The sequence below is a fragment of the Centruroides vittatus genome, unplaced genomic scaffold (assembly GCF_030686945.1).
Source record: "Centruroides vittatus isolate TY-2023 unplaced genomic scaffold, ASM3068694v2 scaffold_769, whole genome shotgun sequence".
NCBI lineage: Eukaryota > Metazoa > Arthropoda > Arachnida > Scorpiones > Buthidae > Centruroides > Centruroides vittatus.
Window position 1 is genome coordinate 3,423,646 of NW_027122717.1, and position 17,232 is coordinate 3,440,877.

Sequence of the window (17,232 nt, forward strand, 5' to 3'; positions counted from 1 at the left end):
TCTCTTATTTACTTTACTTCGAGGTGCACAACACTAGATTCCATTGACTTAATGTGAATTTCCGAATCTACCGATTGAAATACGCTCGTAGGGTAAGTATTGAGAAATATATTGTTAACTGATGATATACTTTATAGGACTATTCAATTAAACGCAAAAATGGATCCGTATTTGGTTGTGACGTAATATAACAAATGTATATGCAAATGCATGTTCACTTTGTAGATATTCGAAGAGATGGGATATGAATAAGAGTCGAATCATACGATTTAGGTTCAAATAATAGAAATTAAACTGCATTTCAATTTTAAATTTGATTCCAGTATCAACAGTTAAACGATTTATAACTGATATTCTTGGATTCTCGACCATTTATTGTTTGAAAATTGAAATTAGCCTATGATTTTGATTGACTGACAAGTTTTAACTATAAACATTTTGGAAAATTGAATGTTGAAAATTTATCTTTCTCAAAATTTTAAATTTTTTGCTGTGATTGGTTAGAAAAAAACAGTTGACTAATTTTGATTTTAAAAACAGTATAAATATGCGGTTTCTGTTTGTTATCTCTACTTTCTGAAGTTATGCGCCAGTTTCCTATATTGTAAGTACAGGTATCCCTCGTATAACACGGTAGTTACGTTGCCTAAAAGTGCCGTGTTGTGCGAATCCGTGCTATACGAAACAAAGGACTAATACAAAACAGGGTTAGGTTCCAAAAGTTAAAAGAAAAAGTATACAATTCCTTTTAGTTACTAAGAGAAAAATGTTTATTAAAGCAATAAAGAATTCATTTACATTCAATAATTAACTGACGATCACAATTAAAAGTATTGAACTGCGCATTAATATTAATTTTAATTAAAGGAGAACGTTTTCTTTTACAAAGTATCGTCATTTTCTGAGCTTTTTTGTTGATCTTGAACATAAATATTAGCAACGTCTTCATTTTTTAATTTTTATCATAATTTTTTATGTATGACAAAATAAAAATGTTAGTAATGAAAAATTTGTTTTTGAGGATCGCGTTTGTTGTCGAGTACCGAGCCATTTTTTCCCCAGAATTTGTGTTCAAATACCGAATTGTTCGAATTGGGAACTGTTCGAGTACCGAGATACCGCTGTATTTCGATGAATGAAGTAATCAATCGTAGGTAAGCAATAGCTGCGGTTAAAAAAAGTTTAATAACACTTACCTAAAAGTTTTTAAATAAACTTTACTAAACACGAAGATGAACCTATAAAAATAAAACACAGTTAAAGGTTAAAATCTGAAATCAACGACGACACCTGGTTGATAGGAAAGTTAGGCCAAGGAAGAATGAGAATTGAACTATCAGTTTTCTTTAAACCTAACGAGAGGTACGAAACAAATTGAAAATTTTAATATTCTAAGATCCGTGGGCAAATTTCAGACAACACGCGTGCTTACTTGAATAAAAAAAATAAAAAAATAAAAATATTGAATAACGGAGTTTATACTTAAAAACTGAAATATTGTACGGAGGATTTCCAAAACCGTGTTGTATGAGGGATACCTGTATATTTATACTCTTTATATATCGCATTGGCCCGAGTATTGGACGATGTTTTTTTCTAGTGTTTTTTAATGAATTAATTTTCAGGGTTTTCAACACGTAGAAGATAATCTTGTTACAGTAATTTGTTGTAGTTGTTGTTTAAATAGAATTTTATCGGTTAATAATCGATATTTTGACAAAACCCGAGAAACTCCACATGACTTGTCTGGCTAAGTGGAGTTTCCGGGATTTCCCAAAACCTAAATAAGGGCCGATTTCCCAACAAAAGTCCTGCCAGGAGACACCTCCTCTTGGCAGATTGTCCACGTGTTGTGCTGCTCGTTGGTGAGCGCGAATTTGCGTCCGTCAACTACTAGTGTTAAGTAGTTTTATCCACTCGGCCACTAACGGACGAGTTTGAACTGCTACTTATCCCTGCATTGTGTACTTTAATTACGATCACCCCGTATATCTAAACATACACAATGCCAACCAGATAAAGTAATCGTTAAATTGCACTTTACGTTTACTGATTTAAACAAAAATTACATTTTATTTCGGCATTAACATTATAGCATAGCGCATCAATCAATGCTACGTGTAACGCCACCAATACCATAAAGTTATAAACAATATGAAAATATTACTTTGATATGCTTTGTGATAATGTTGTAACTTTATGATATATCAATTGATAGGTTACGATATGCAATAGTTAGTCGTTGATATGACACTAGTTTATTTGAAATACCTTAAAATTTAAATTTGATACGCATATTTTAATTATAAATTCGATATATCGTATAGGCTAATATTTAATTAGATTTTCTATGTTTAAAAATTTAACTCAAACATTTCATACTTTGTAAGATTATTTGTTTATTTACAGCTTCCGCTTAGTCCTGAAGTTTTCTTAAAGAGTCAAAAATTACGAGGTGAATTTAATGTAACGTAAATAAATTTTTCGTGATTTTTTACAATTATGGGTAAAAGATTCTTATCGTACGATTTAAACCGAAGCTACTTAATCGATACGCTATCTCTTTTTTATGGTATCGGATCGTGGATTGCCATGACCGGATTATGGGTAGAACTTCCCGTACTAACACCAAAATTACCAGAAGGTTGGAGTTTGGCTTCGCGTCTAGCTTTAGTGTTACAATTTGCCAACGTTTCTTGTATCATTTATGGAATTGGAAAGAGATATTGGCCACGTTATTTCAACGAAGTTACGGGAACGCATGCACAAATGCTCATAGGGGCTCTATCGTGCATCTTGCTCATCCCTTTTTGGCATATGACTGTATATAATCACAGCATATCTTTGTTTATCCTATCGTTCGGATTAGCTATCGTTGATTGTGCATCTTCTATAGTCTTTGTTCCTTACATGGCACGGTTTCCATCCATTTATATGACACCCTACTTAATTGGAGAAGGTATCAGTGGATTTCTGCCGAGTATAGTAGCATTGATTCAAGACGTAGAAGAACTAAAGTGCATAAACGTCACCTCAGTACGTAATAATCAAACAATTATCGAACCGAAACTTTTCATAGAAGAACCACGATTTCCACCCGAAGTATTTTTTGCGATTTTACTTGCCATGGTGATGCTAAGTTGGATTTCCTTCTGTTTACTAAACTATTTACCTGTTTGCAAGAACAAAATGGTAAATTTATATTGTTTCCTAATTATTATATATTTCTGAAATCAAAATTTTAAGATTTCAAAAGCTTTTGTAGATTTTATCGAAAACGGAATTGAAAACGTGCGACGATTTCAAAGAAAATTTCGAACTCGAAGAGGCCGAAGAACTAAGTCAGAAAGTCAATACAACTAAATACGAAGAATGTTCAATCTCTAAAAGCTTGTATATATATTTATTATCTTTAGAAACTCTTGCTTCATTGACAACGTTTGGTATCTTTCCAGCAATTCAGGTATTTATGTAATAAGAACTATAGTATGGCAAATCTGGAAACACCCTTATATCTGGAGCAATGTTGATAAAATTGACTTCGTAGATACTAAAATAATAATTGAGCAGGAACTTTTTATTTTTTGATGATGGTGGTGTTCGGGGTCGTCGTCTTGAATGCAGTTCACAATTTTCAAATAGGAAAGGGGTTATGTCATATATCAGTTAACCCTAAAATTCGCACAAAATAACAATGAAAGCACCAGTTTTGCGTCAATTATTTTCGTTTAGGAGCTATTGACAAAGTGTTTACATGCTAAAGTTGAGACAAAACTGGTGCTTTCATTGTCTTTCTGTGCGAATTTTAGGGTTAACTGATATATAACATGATCAATTTAAAAATTGTGAGTTGCATTCAAGATGGCGGCCACAAACAGCACCCTCATCAAAAAGTAGAGCTCCCACCCGATTATTATCTTGAAACATAGGAAAATTTTGATAAAATTGTTCGAGTTAAATAAATATTTCCAGACTTTTGCTCTCCTGTACAATATGCTTTCAATTTTAAAAGAAATTTGACTGTAATTTTATACAAATTTTATTATAAAACAAAAGAAAACTGTATTTTGCAGCCATATTCTTGTCTTCCATACGGGACCCAAGAATATCATCTTTCGGTGACGCTTTCTGGATTGGCTTACCCTTTATCGTGCCTTTTGGCTTTATTTGTGGAAACAAAAAGCATCACAAAAATCTCCATATTGTCGGCTATATCTACTGTTATAAGTATTTATTTGCTGATGACGGCCATAATGAGTCCATCGCCTCCTCTAGTGAATACCAACTCGGGTTCTATAATAATAGTAAATATATTAATTAATTGTATTATAGGTCATTAACGAAGATAATTTAAAATATTTATGTTTTCAGGTGTGTAGTTGGGTGTTGTTTATTGGTATATTTTCATATGTGAAGACAATGATCGCTCTTCTGATGAGAAACAGAGGAAACAATGCACTGTTTTGGTATGGAGCTGTGACACAAATAGGAGCTGCCGTTGGCGCTGTTCTTATGTTTTTGTTGGTCAACGTAGCAAATGTATTCCAGGATGAAGAAAACTGTGCTATTTAAAAATCTGTATAAAGAATGGGATATTCAACTGTATGAGTAGTATACTTTCTGTGTAGTTTCGAAATACTTCTAAAAATACTTTATTGTATAACTCTAAATTTAAATAAAAACTATTTAATTACTTTCTCGATTGCTATAGAATATAGCACAAGGAAAGTATCGTAATCGGTCAAATTTTGATCCTCTTTTTTTGAATTTTTCGATGTTTTGACACTCCCTGGATCCACTGGCGGGTTTCCCATTAGACCAGGACCTACAAGCCAGGGACCAGGGACTATAAATAATAACCTTTCGTTTTTCTAAACACTCACGGTCGTATAAAATAGATTTTTGAAAATAATTATATGAGTGTTTACAAGCTCATCTTACATGAAATTTAATTTTTATGAAAGTCATGAAATAGTAATATTTTATGACTTTCATAATATAATAATATATACAGTATATCACATTTTAATAGGTAAAATTTGTATAGTGCATTTTATTTACTGTACATGAAGGAACAGTAAATGAAAGAAAGAAAGAAGTAAGTATTCATATCAATTGCGAGCCTAAAAAATTGAAAAAACCTGGGTAAGTATAAAAAACGTAATAGAACACAAACTAATTTAATATATTGATATTTTTTATAAATGTGTGTTACATTTATTAAGAAATTATTAAATTATATTATTTGTCTACACACATTGTCAATTGCATATGATCTGTATTTGATTGAGAAGTTCGTTTAACTAACCGCTGAAGATTACATTACATTGTTTGGCCTTTTCATAGTTGTGGAAGAATTGCATTTAATATGTTTCTTTTTTAGTAAAATGAGAACGTTGTTGCTTTATTGCACTTTTATTGGCAGGCACTTGATAAATCGCAACTAATATATTTATATATTTTTTTCATAAAAGTAATAATTGAGGTTGCCACTTGTCCTAAAATTACAATAGATGTCCTACGTCCTACATGAAAGGGACTATCCATAAATGATAACCACACTGGAAGGAAGGAAGGGGTGTTACGACTATTCGGATATAATTGGACAAGGAGGAGGGTGGACGTCCATTTATTTCATTACATTTTATACATTTTATGCATTTTATTACATTTACTTCAAAATTTCTTGTATGTTTCGTTTCTACTTATGGTATCTATCATTCATAAGGTGATAAAGGTTTAAGAAAAGTAAATTTTGTTAGATATCCGAAGAGGGGAGAAAATTAGGAAAATTTGGACAAACTGGGACAATGGGAAAGAGGAAAAAAAAATTTCAAAAAAAAAAAAAAAAAATGCGACGTAATTTATAGACAGCCCCAAAGCTTCATTGTTGTATTTAAAATTTGTAAACAAAAGACCATTTATGTTAAAAAATTAAGTCATTTTGAACATTTAAAAAGAGACACAAGAACATTCAATTAATTTCTGAACCACATAAGATTTTGTTGACAATAATAATTTCTTCCAACAGTGAAAAGTTTAATTTTGCTACACACTTCTATTTTTGCCCATAGCGGGAAGCGCTAAAATCGGCATTGGATTTCATTGAACAAAGTATAAGTATCATTTTTAAAAGCAGTTCCGTACAATTTTCTGAAAATGTATAGAATGATGTAGAACTATTGAAATGTGCGAAGAATGATAAAAATATAAGTTCAGACATAATGAATGGACAACATATATAGTATATTATCTTTATATGCGGTGTTGTAAGGACCCAGACGAGGTCCGAAATCGCAAAAATGCAGAATTCTGTTGTGAAAAAAATAACGATAAATTATATGAGAGAGAGAGAGAGAGAAAAAAAACTCTTAATCAAAACAACGTAACGAAAAATGTAAACAACGAGTCTCGGGATGACGTCAACACGTGTTAAACGACCTGTTAATGTTCAGTCCAAAGGTAGAACTCTGACACACGCGCTCATAAAGAGGTATAAGTTTGACACAAGTATTCAAAGGAAAAAATTGAACTAAGGGAAAACAATTTCAGAAAAAGGGAAAAATTGGAGAGAGAAAAATATCGCGTGATCGTTAGAATTCCAAAATGACATCAATTACAAACAACGGATTAAATTATGAGTGCAGGTGTTGTAGTTCTATCAACAATCTTGGAGCATAGTCGACAAAGGGTGTCAAATAGACACCTCGAATCGGACCTTTCCCGCGACCCGACATGGTCTCGTTTTGCGCTTGAAAACAAAGGGGAGACCAATCGGGAAGCGAGGAAAGGGACGAGGGACCAATCCGCAAGGTGGAAAGTACACGAGAAAAACGTATAAAAACTGGGACTTCAAGGTCGCAAGAGTTTTTTCGGAATGACGGACATGCCTCTTGTGGATTAAGACAGTGTGTGTAGTGTCGTCACTCGGAACGTTAAGTGTGTCACCGCCCGTCACCATCGCCATCGTCCAACAGCCCTTCTCGTCCACCCGGATAGATCTACCTTCCGAACTCTTACGTTCTGAAGATCGCCGAGATTTGGAACAACCTAACCGATGTAAGCATGTATTCGTCCAAATAAACAGTTTTCCGCATGTAAACACTTGTCATCATTTGTCTCCTTCGCAACCGCCCACATACACGGGTTCCCTTCAGCTCATCCTGACGCGGGATTAATTGTATCCCCCTTTAAAGTCGGCGAATCTTACAGTGTTATATTCAATTATTGATAAGTAGGACACCGCGGGACTTTGTCGTATCCCGAAAGAATTGAGGTGGAAAGCCGGAAAGAAAGAAACGATTCCTGCACTTGTTAGGCACAGAAGAGTCCATTTGTTAGACACTTTAGTTAGACGCACACAATGTTGCTTTTATTTTTGACTTCTAGGCCTAAATTCCGTTGGGCCTGCTCAGTCACTTCAGAGAGCAAAGTCATTGTCACTTTAATACTTCTGTATATCAAAAACGAAGTCATGGACTTCTATTTTTTACATTTAAATGGACTCTCACAACGTTTTTCGATTTCAATTAATGTAAAATGGACACAATTCTGTAAGTCACATTGAAGTTAACTGGCGTTGCTAACGCCTTGCCTCAACTAGTAAATGAACCCGGCGTCGTCCGGGTACAAAATAACAGCAAAGTGTCAGATTATTAGATTATTTCGTACTTCTAAACCTTCTATTATATTGTAGTATTTGATTTACATAACTACAAATGTTATCTTATGTTAGGGTTTATCACACCGTGTGCCCAATCTAACACATTTTGAAAATTCTTTAAATTGTGTACAGTAGAGAAAGAAAATTTTAAAAATGTATTAGATTGGTCACTCGGTGTGATAAACCCTTACGTAAGATAACATTTATAACAGAGCTTGCTAAAAGAGACCCTCTTAGTGCCCAGAGGGCAGAAGGAGTTAAAAAAAAAGTCCACGATGAGCTTGATAAGAGTTCAGAAATGAGACAGAAAAAGCTATTTAAGTTATTTCGTGTAGCCTCTAACATACAGCGCCAAATTTCATTGTAGCTGGTAAATTTTAAAATGTTTTTTCGAAAATCGAAACCGCATACTCGGGACGGTAAGTGTATCAAATTTGGTTGAATTCGGACAGAATTGAGATAACGCTTCTATCAAAAAATTATGGTGCCGATTTTCAAATGTGTATATGAACAGCATAAAAATTTCTTTTCTGCGAAAATATGGCACGATCGTGGAGCAGGGCCCTGAAAATATTGCACGATCGTGGGAACCGTTTTCAGGGCAGAACGAAAGAAAAAACAAAATGGCTTCTTCATCGCGTATTTTAAAAAGCTTTTTTAATTTACTAGTTTGTATTTTAAAAATAATAAACTAATTACGTAATCAATTAATATAATTTGAACTATATTCAAAATATACGTTTTCCATCTTTTATTTTTGAGATAGAAGAGTAGTCATTTTCAAAATGGCTGCCTTCATCTCGTATCTCGAGGTTCATCGAGCAAGTTTCGTTAATTAAGCTTATTTTTCGTAAAAATAAACCAAATATTTATTATCGTCATTATTAGATAAAAGTTATCTTATCTGTTTACATAACAACATGATTTGGCAGAGTTCATTTTATTTGGAAAGGATATTTATTTGAGGACGATTTATTTCCTTTATATTATCTTAAGCTTAAACATTTTCCTCCTAACGCCAAAATGTTTCAGACAGGTGTCTTGATATTAACTTCCCCAGCCCATCACATTATAAACAAAGTAAGTACCTATTTAGCATCAGCTAAGCAGCTTATAAGCAACAGATTATATATCAAAATCGAGCCCAATTTTAATCAGTTTCGTAACCAAACTAAAATACCTACTTCGCCTGCATCAGAATATCAATTATTACTCAATTTAATTCCTACAATTTATGCTCAAGCTTCAAAAGCATGTTCACATTTAGATGTCAGAGTGCTACAGACATTTGCCAAAACAACAAATCCTATTGAGAATGTATCTACTAAACTGGATATCATTCTTATAGACAACCTTGTAAAGACGGAAGATGTTAGCAGTTATTTTAAACAGAGTTTCTCTACCGAATGTTCCATTATACGTCACTTGAACGTTAACGATTCTAATTCTACCTCTGTGGATGAATATTCCAAGTTTTTTAACGATGAGGGACCCATCGAGATGTATGGAAACACCGTGCTGGGAGGCACTTTTGATCATCTTCATAACGGACACAAAATATTTTTAAGTGCCGCCGTTCTTCGTACGAAACGGCAACTGGTGGTCGGAGTTACCGATGGAGCCATGTTAAAGAGTAATTTTGTTATTATTACTTTTAAATTAAATATTTCATTTCTAGTTATTTATAAATTTGTAAATATATTTTTAATTTTACAAAAGAAATAATTTGCCTGAATTATTTAAAATTATACATATAGATGGATAATTTACTGAATATGAGTAAAGTTAACACATTTAAGTGTTAACTTTAAATTCTCATAAATGCACTATCTGCAGCTTATTTAGGAACTTATTTACATTTTTCTAAATGTAAATAAGTTATTTACATTTTTCTAAATGTAAATAAGTTCTCTGGGTAAATTAAAATAAATAAATTCTCTGAGCTGCAAAACATGCCAATTATTAACATGATTTGAGTTGGGAATGGGGTGTAAACATGTTTTTACATATAAAAAAATGATTGTGTTTACACCACATTCCTAATCTAGTAAAATAAGTGATAAAAAGAATACTACAAAAAATCATTTTGTTAAAATATTAGAGGTCGGTCATTAATTATGTGTATAGTTTAAGAGTGAGGGGATTATAAAAAGTACATCATTGTACACAAAGGAGAAGAGGTCAAGGCATTGGACATTTTTATTGGTATTAGCAGCATACAAATTTGTTTTTATAAGCCCACTTACTAGTCATATGAATTAACTATCAGTTAGTATTTGCAGAACTTTTTAAAGTCATTTTGTCAATGTCAAAGGGATCTATGAAATATTGTACATATAATTAAAGATGAGGGTTTGTCTAAAGTATCGTATGTGACAAAAGGAAAAAGTGAAAAATGGAACAAAACTGTAGAAATAGTTAATGGACAGCCTGTTTACAAGAATTGTTCAATCAACTTAGATAGGTTAATATGTTATATAAAATACCCATCAAACACCAAAAGTCCAGTTTGAAAGCATAAATTTAATCCAAAACAAATATTTTTGATTACCTAAAGCAACCATCATCAGATTACAGAACTATTCTAAATATGAACATAAATTTGGAACAAACAAATTTAAAAGGTTGGAATGACATCTCTGATTGGTTAAAATTAAAAATGGACTTCAAATAATGATGCCCATGTTTTCAGAAGTGTGTTGTTATCCTTAAAATTGATGGATCCCATCTATCAATTCTATATAATCCATTAAATAATACAATCCAGTTACTAAGCTGTTTTATTCACAGTTAATATGTTTAAACTTTAAAGAAATAATTCCTGCTAAGAATTGTCAGAGCCAGCAAGAAAAGGCATATTCAACTTTTTAAATAACAATGAATTGTATACCAGGAAAGGAATGGCTATATATCAAGACTGTCTTGGTGATATGTTATCCATCACATAACAAATCACTAAGTCCAAAACTATTACTAATCTGTCTCAGTTGTCGGGTATACCCTCCAGTGTGATTGCCTATGCACATACAAAACCATGAAATTGTTAGTCATGTCATACATCTTGTTTTTTCTTTTTACTCTGGTTTTATTTCTTTACACAAATATAATCGTCAGAAAACCTAATTATTAGTTTAAAACCAAATGACTGCCAGATTACAGTCAAACCTGTTTTTATGCGCTCTTTTTATGTGCGATTTTTATTTGTGCGATTTTTTTAATGCGAATTTTTAATTTGTGCGGTATAGTTGGCGACTAGTCTCGTGCGATTCGTCATGTCTCACGTTGACTTATTATAGCTAAATAAACTTATTATAGCATAAATGCACTTATTATAGTAATATTATTGCATGAATATGCGAAAAATGAAATAATTTACTTTTTAAGTCAACAAAACACCACCTGGACAAAAATATGTAAAACAGACGATAGACCAGACGATGCAGTCAAGTGCTGACATCTGTTGTCAATAAATTCTATTTCGTACGGTTTTGAGTTATTTTCTATGTGAGACTTTTTTTATGCGGTCCCTGTTGACCGCATAAAAAAATTATTTTTTAATTGTGTTGCGAAAACTATTATTTACAGCCATTCGTGAAGTTTCGTGAGATTTTTTTTAATGCGTTTTTTTTAATGCGGTCCCTATCCCCCGCATAAAAACAGGTTTGACTGTATATTGAACTATATTAATGCTATCATTAATAATTAAATATTAAGTAATTTTTTACATTTCTTTGTGCATTATTGCATGTCAGTATGTTCAATTATATGACATCCAAAAATAATTTTTACTGAACAGATACAAACAAACATTCATTGCTTTTAGGCAGCTTTAGGATTATTCACTCTCAGTAATCTGATAGTTTTATAAATCTGGCATCTATCTGTGCAAAGAATGACTAGATTAGTGAAAATCTACTGTATTTCTCATGTTGTATTATTTTTGTAATACATGTACTGTACAGGATGGTTCACTTGAGATTAGTTAGCATTTATTAGGGGAATATTTCTAGACAGCTATTTAGAAACTAAATCATTATGGCAGACTTTATATCATATAAATGCAGAAAACCTGTTGGTGTTCCAGTTAATCAAATGCTAAACCAAAGTTTGTCTTATAACTGAGTCTATTTTAATCAGGAGACAAAGTTCAGTTGGCAAAAGAAACTTTATTTGCTATGCATTTTAAGATTTAAACACATCCTCTTTAGGTGGAACACTCCAGTTTTATGCATACACAATATACTGCTGTTTAAATTCTGAAATGCATAGCAAATAAATTTAATAATTTAATATATTTCAATATTTAATGTGAACATTGAAATGATTAAGTTTGCTTTTTTTATTTTCTTAGAAAAAATTTTATGGGAATTGATTAAACCTATCGATCAAAGAATTTCTGCTCTAAAGGAGTTTTTAACAGACATTGATCCAACTATATCATATAATATAGTTCCTATTTATGATCCTTTTGGTCCATCAATAGAAGTACCAGGATATGACTGTATAATTGTCACTGAAGAAACTTTGAAAGGAGGATACAGGGTCAATGAAGAAAGAAAGAAAAGAGTATATCTATTCTGTTATTTTGTATAAATGTTAATGTTATTAAGATAGAAGAATTAATAAATTTATATAGTATAACTTTCATTATATAATAACATATAAAGTAAAAAGTTTTTATATATTTTACGTAAAAAAACAGAATATGCCAGAGTTGAAAATATATAAAATTCCTGTTTTAAGTGATCCAGAAAGGAATGCTTTTGAGGAACTCAAAATTAGTTCTTCATCACTTCGTATGAGATCACTTGGAACGTTAATACAGTATCCAAAGGTAAGTACAAGACTAGATTTGAATAAAGTATTTTATTAAATAAAATGAAATTTAACAGAAGTTGTACAAGGATTTATTTTGACAGCCAAAACCTCATCTGCTTAATTCTCCATATATAATTGGTGTCACAGGAGGAATAGCCAGTGGAAAATCTGCAATTGTGAAGCACTTACAGCAGTTGGGAGCTGCAGTAGTTGATTGTGATCGTCTCAGCCACAAGAGTTATGAACCCAAGTCAAAATTATATAATCAGATAGTTGAAGAATTTGGGAAGGACATAGTCAATTTGGATGGTTTTATAAATCGTAAAGCACTGGGTGTAAAAGTATTCGGAAACGAGGCAAGTTATCATATACTAAAATGTGTTAAATAAATTGAATTAAAATTAACAAACATTTTTGTTTTTAGAATCTTAGAAGAAAGTTAAATAATCTAGTGTGGCCTGAGGTTATACGAATGGCTGACGAGGAAATTAAACAACATGCAAAGAAAGGTAAATGTTTGTATTAAAATAAGGAAAAATGTAAAATGAACATTTGAAACAGAAAAAATTAACAATAGAAAACTTACAATAATTGAAAGAAATTAATTTTTTTTATTTATTTTGTATATTACATTTATTCTCAAGTAAAATTCAGAAATTATCTAATTATCTACATAAGCATTTATTCCTGATAATTATATCAGGAATAAATGCTTATGTATGAAACTACAAAATATATAATAAGGCCAAGTTGATAAAGTGTCACCTACCATTCTAGTTTCCACTTTTAAATCTGGATTGGATCTTTGGAAATTTTCACTAGTGGTTTGACATTCTTGGAAGTTTACATATGGTTAATTCTATTACTTGCCACTCAGATACCCATTACAGGCTTGACCAAACCCTTGATAGACATGAAAAAGAACTCTTAGTTTTCACAAGATCAAATCAGATTGGGGATCAAATTTTCAGAAATCAAATTTTCATGGGTATTTTGACTCTGTAATGAAAATTTCTTTAATATATTAGGCCCTATATCGTGCTGCTAATACTATTGTGAGCATGATTGAACCAACAATGGGCATGAAAACAGACTCTTTAAGTTTTCACAAACTTATAAATAATAATAACAAGAATTGTTAGAAGTATTTAATTCTGAAAATTATGTAAAAATTTAAATCAAGCAAAAATTTTCCAAATAAATAATAATTTCATCAGTCATCCACTCCAGGAAAAGTTTGTGATATTTACTGTATATGTTTGTGACATTATGTAAATATAGGTTTGATAATTTTATAAAATTGAATTTTCCTTCAAGCAAAACACTTTTCCTCCTCAAATTTAGAAACAAACAGAATCGGTTGAAAAATAAGCAAATTTCCTTGTATTTTGTAAGCATTGTTTGATTAGTTAAGGAAACAAGATTGTTATTTACTTAATTAGTGGTTTGGAACTTTAATATTATCTTTTAAGCATATTTTATTTTCTCTTTTTTTCTTGTTTGAAAGAATTTTCAAATAAGTAAAAACTATAGAAAATAGCTTTTGTATTTTTCGTCTGTCTATAAGATTTCTCAAAGAGCTAAAGAATAGAAATTTTCAGTGTTGTTGAGTGGCGAGGGATGGGCCCAACCATCAGCACTTGCAGAATAATTTCTTTCATCACATTAATTTGGCTTCCCTTTTCTTTTGCCTTGTACTCCACAGATTTTTATCTTTGAAACATCAGCCTCTTCAATCAACCAAACAATTTTAATCCTAACACTAATTTCTTTTGGCCTAACCACATTATATTCCTTCCCATTATATCCAGACAGACCACCCCAAAAAATTTCTTGTGGTTTTTTGACTCTGGGTCCCCCAGAGTGGTAGGGTGTACATTAACCACTTAGCCATCTGATTGTTTTTTTTTTTTACTGTCCTAGTATGAAGTCATACAGGATATCTAAAATTTATTGACCACTTGCAAAACATAGGAATGGGATATTGCGTAACAGTTTTTTGCATTGAATACAGCAATTAAGAAACTTTTATTTCTTTGTAAAATGGGCTGGCAGAATTACAATTTAATAAAAAGTAAAAATACCTTACAGATTGTCACCTGTGGACATTTTAAACTATTTTGCATATTTGTGCAGAGGCATAGCCTCTAAAGAAAGGTTGTCTCTGCAATGGAAATAGTTGTTCCTGGTGATTGGACATGGCAAGCAGTGAAGATAGGACTAGTATCCATCTGTAACGTATTTTTACTTTTTATTAAGAAACTTTTACTCAATTTTGTAATTTATTTAAATTTCAATCAATTTAAATATATATAAGATTTTATTTATACAAAACTTTCACTATAAACAATTTATAACAATTCATTTATATTATTTACATTAAAAAATTCTATGTTTATTTTCTTTCTTTGTTAAAGGACTTCAAGTAATAGTAAATTCTGAGTCTAATGAAATATTTTAAAAGAAAATATTTAGGCATGAAGGCACTGGCATCACAACAAGTTTCATGTATGTCTATATTCATATTATGGAACTTACTTTTTATTTATGAGCATGATGTTCAAAATTTTATATATTTTTTGACAGATAAATGCAGTCGTGATTCAGTAAATCTCTTTTCCCATTTGTAAACCACTTTTACATATACTATTTAAAAAATATTTGTGCAAGATATCAATTTATACTTTAAATAAAAACTTTTATCAAGCTATTTTTCAAATTTGGAAATTTCTTTGTAGTTCAAAATTTAAAAATGAGAACAGTCTGTTATTGAAATTATAATATCTTACTGAAGGATAAACTAATTTTTATGAAAAAAGAATGCAAAATTGTAGATTTTTGTTATCAAAAATATATCAAATAATACAATAATAAAATAGTATAAAATACAAAGATTTATTTCATCCTGATTACAAATATTATAAATTTCATTTCTAGTAATCAAATCAGTACTTTAAGTATCCTATTTATAAACCAAAAATTCAATTTTATTTTAAAATATATAGTTGTATTTATTAAACACTTCTTGATATAGTTTAATTAATATTCTAAGTTATTAATTTATTATTAACTTAATATAGCAATGATAAAAATAATTAAAACTATTCTTACATATCACAGGGAAATTGAAATACTTTTATCTTAATTTTTTACTTTACAATTGTGGCAATTGACAGCATCAACAATATCTTCCCTAACTTTTTATAATTTTGTCAATAAGATATCAGTAATTTATTCAAAAAAAACAATTATAAGAAATAATTACAAGACAAAAAATAATAACTACATATCAGAGAAGAAAACTGATTGATTCGAAATGATTATCTGTAGAATAAACTCCAGATATCCTTGTTTTGTTACGTTCAAGATGGCAAATACAGTCTTGCGCATTGGTAATTTGTCAGTTAGAAAAGTCTGGAGTGTGTATACTCTATTCTTTACTCTGCCTGTACCTTATGCGTATCAAGATATTAGCACAGTAGTGCATCTTTGTTGAGACATTAAAGTAAATAGCACATGGAAGTATATACTATAGAGCAGTGTACTGGCTCTATATCCTGTGTCATGCTGCGAGATACCATATTTGATTCACATTTCTGGCATTCTGAATAGTTGCTGCTACATAAAAAATCTTTTAGAAACTGTAGTAGTATCATTCCTTTGGATAATTGCTGACATTCTCTTTCAACATAACATTGCTCATCCAAATATATGGCACAGATTGTCAGGACTTCCTCCATAAACAACAGATATCAGTTATTTCTTGTACCATAAGTAATTTGCAATAAATTTTGCAAAAAAGACTTTAATTTATAGAGATATATAATATGCATAGAATAAATAAATATATTAAATAATTTCAGGAGTATCCATTATTGTAATGGAAGTGGCTCTTTTATTGGAAGCAGGATGGGAAGATAAAGTGCACCAAGTCTGGGTTTGCATCATTCCCGAAAAAGAGGTAAGCTTAATTTGGATCATATTTGACAACAGTTAAACATTTCTTAATTCTATCAAAAATTTTCATAGGCAATAAAGAGAATTAGGGAACGAGACGGTTTATCGGAAGAGCAGGCTTTACAGAGAATAAATTCTCAAATGTCAAACAAGGAGAGGGTGGATAGAGCAAATGTGATATTTTGTAGTTTTTGGGAGCCAGAATATACTGTATCACAGGTATTTAAGCATTTAGCATAAATATATTTTAAAAACACACAAGCAAGCTAAAAAATTTATTTTTTTAGGTAAATAAAGCATGGGACCAGTTACAAAAATTTTTGACTTCATAATGTAATTAAAGATAGTAATATATAGAATTTTTAAAGTTAATTATTGGGATTATATTCTAAAAGTCTACATTGTTTTTGGGATATATACATATTTGATGAAAAAATTGTGAGAATCAAATTTTTGTATTTTTTTTTTTCTTTTTTTTTTTGAGACTGGATAAATTACCAAAATGTGTAAATTGAACTAATATATCATAAAATGGCAATTTAAAATATTTGTATATTTATAAGATGTTATTTATAGTTATGAAAGAAATAAAGTTATACTAATATATTTTCATATTTTTGTGTTGTCAACTAGAAAAGGGTTATTTGGATCTGTTTTCTTATTAACAAATAATTATGTTGTTCTACAAGTTTAGGCAATGACATTAAAATTTCTTTATAGGCCTACTGATAGAGTTTCAAAGTGTAAAGATTAAATTTCTATTTGTACAAATATAAAGTTAAAATTTGCCAAGT

The 17,232-nt window shown here is 30.7% G+C and overlaps 2 protein-coding genes across 3 annotated transcripts; both read left to right on the plus strand.

The window, feature by feature from the left end:
* Window positions 1-2,479: 2,479 nt before the first annotated feature.
* On the plus strand, window positions 2,480-4,654 carry LOC136989759 (solute carrier family 52, riboflavin transporter, member 3-A-like). Of its 2 annotated transcripts, XM_067288014.1 has the most exons (4): window positions 2,480-3,192; window positions 3,266-3,463; window positions 4,074-4,304; window positions 4,372-4,654. In XM_067288014.1, the coding sequence occupies exons 1-4, from the start codon at window positions 2,503-2,505 to the stop codon at window positions 4,570-4,572; spliced, it is 1,320 nt and encodes a 439-aa protein (XP_067144115.1). In that variant the 5' UTR covers window positions 2,480-2,502; the 3' UTR covers window positions 4,573-4,654. The 2 variants fall into 2 exon arrangements, with proteins under 2 accessions (XP_067144115.1, XP_067144116.1); XM_067288015.1 differs by lacking the exon at window positions 4,074-4,304.
* Window positions 4,655-8,451: 3,797 nt separating this feature from the next.
* Ppat-Dpck (Bifunctional Phosphopantetheine adenylyltransferase - Dephospho-CoA kinase) lies at window positions 8,452-17,232 on the plus strand. Its single transcript, XM_067288009.1, has 8 exons — window positions 8,452-9,296; window positions 12,015-12,229; window positions 12,366-12,497; window positions 12,583-12,837; window positions 12,906-12,990; window positions 16,345-16,442; window positions 16,511-16,657; window positions 16,726-17,232. Exons 1-8 carry the CDS (start codon window positions 8,687-8,689, stop codon window positions 16,768-16,770), a joined length of 1,587 nt encoding a protein of 528 aa, XP_067144110.1. The 5' UTR covers window positions 8,452-8,686; the 3' UTR covers window positions 16,771-17,232.

What these genes read in the sequence shown, in the direction of transcription:
- LOC136989759 (XM_067288014.1), top strand. Translation starts at nt 2,503, where the DNA reads ATGGGTAAAAGATTCTTATCGTACGATTTAAACCGAAGCTACTTAATC. An exon ending in GTATCTTTCCAGCAATTCAG is followed by an intron (nt 3,464 to 4,073) that starts GTATTTATGTAA and finishes TGTATTTTGCAG; the next exon opens with CCATATTCTTGTCTTCCATA. An exon ending in ACTCGGGTTCTATAATAATA is followed by an intron (nt 4,305 to 4,371) that starts GTAAATATATTA and finishes TTATGTTTTCAG; the next exon opens with GTGTGTAGTTGGGTGTTGTT.
- Ppat-Dpck (XM_067288009.1), top strand. Translation starts at nt 8,687, where the DNA reads ATGTTTCAGACAGGTGTCTTGATATTAACTTCCCCAGCCCATCACATT. An exon ending in ATGAAGAAAGAAAGAAAAGA is followed by an intron (nt 12,230 to 12,365) that starts GTATATCTATTC and finishes GTAAAAAAACAG; the next exon opens with AATATGCCAGAGTTGAAAAT. An exon ending in CGTTAATACAGTATCCAAAG is followed by an intron (nt 12,498 to 12,582) that starts GTAAGTACAAGA and finishes TTATTTTGACAG; the next exon opens with CCAAAACCTCATCTGCTTAA.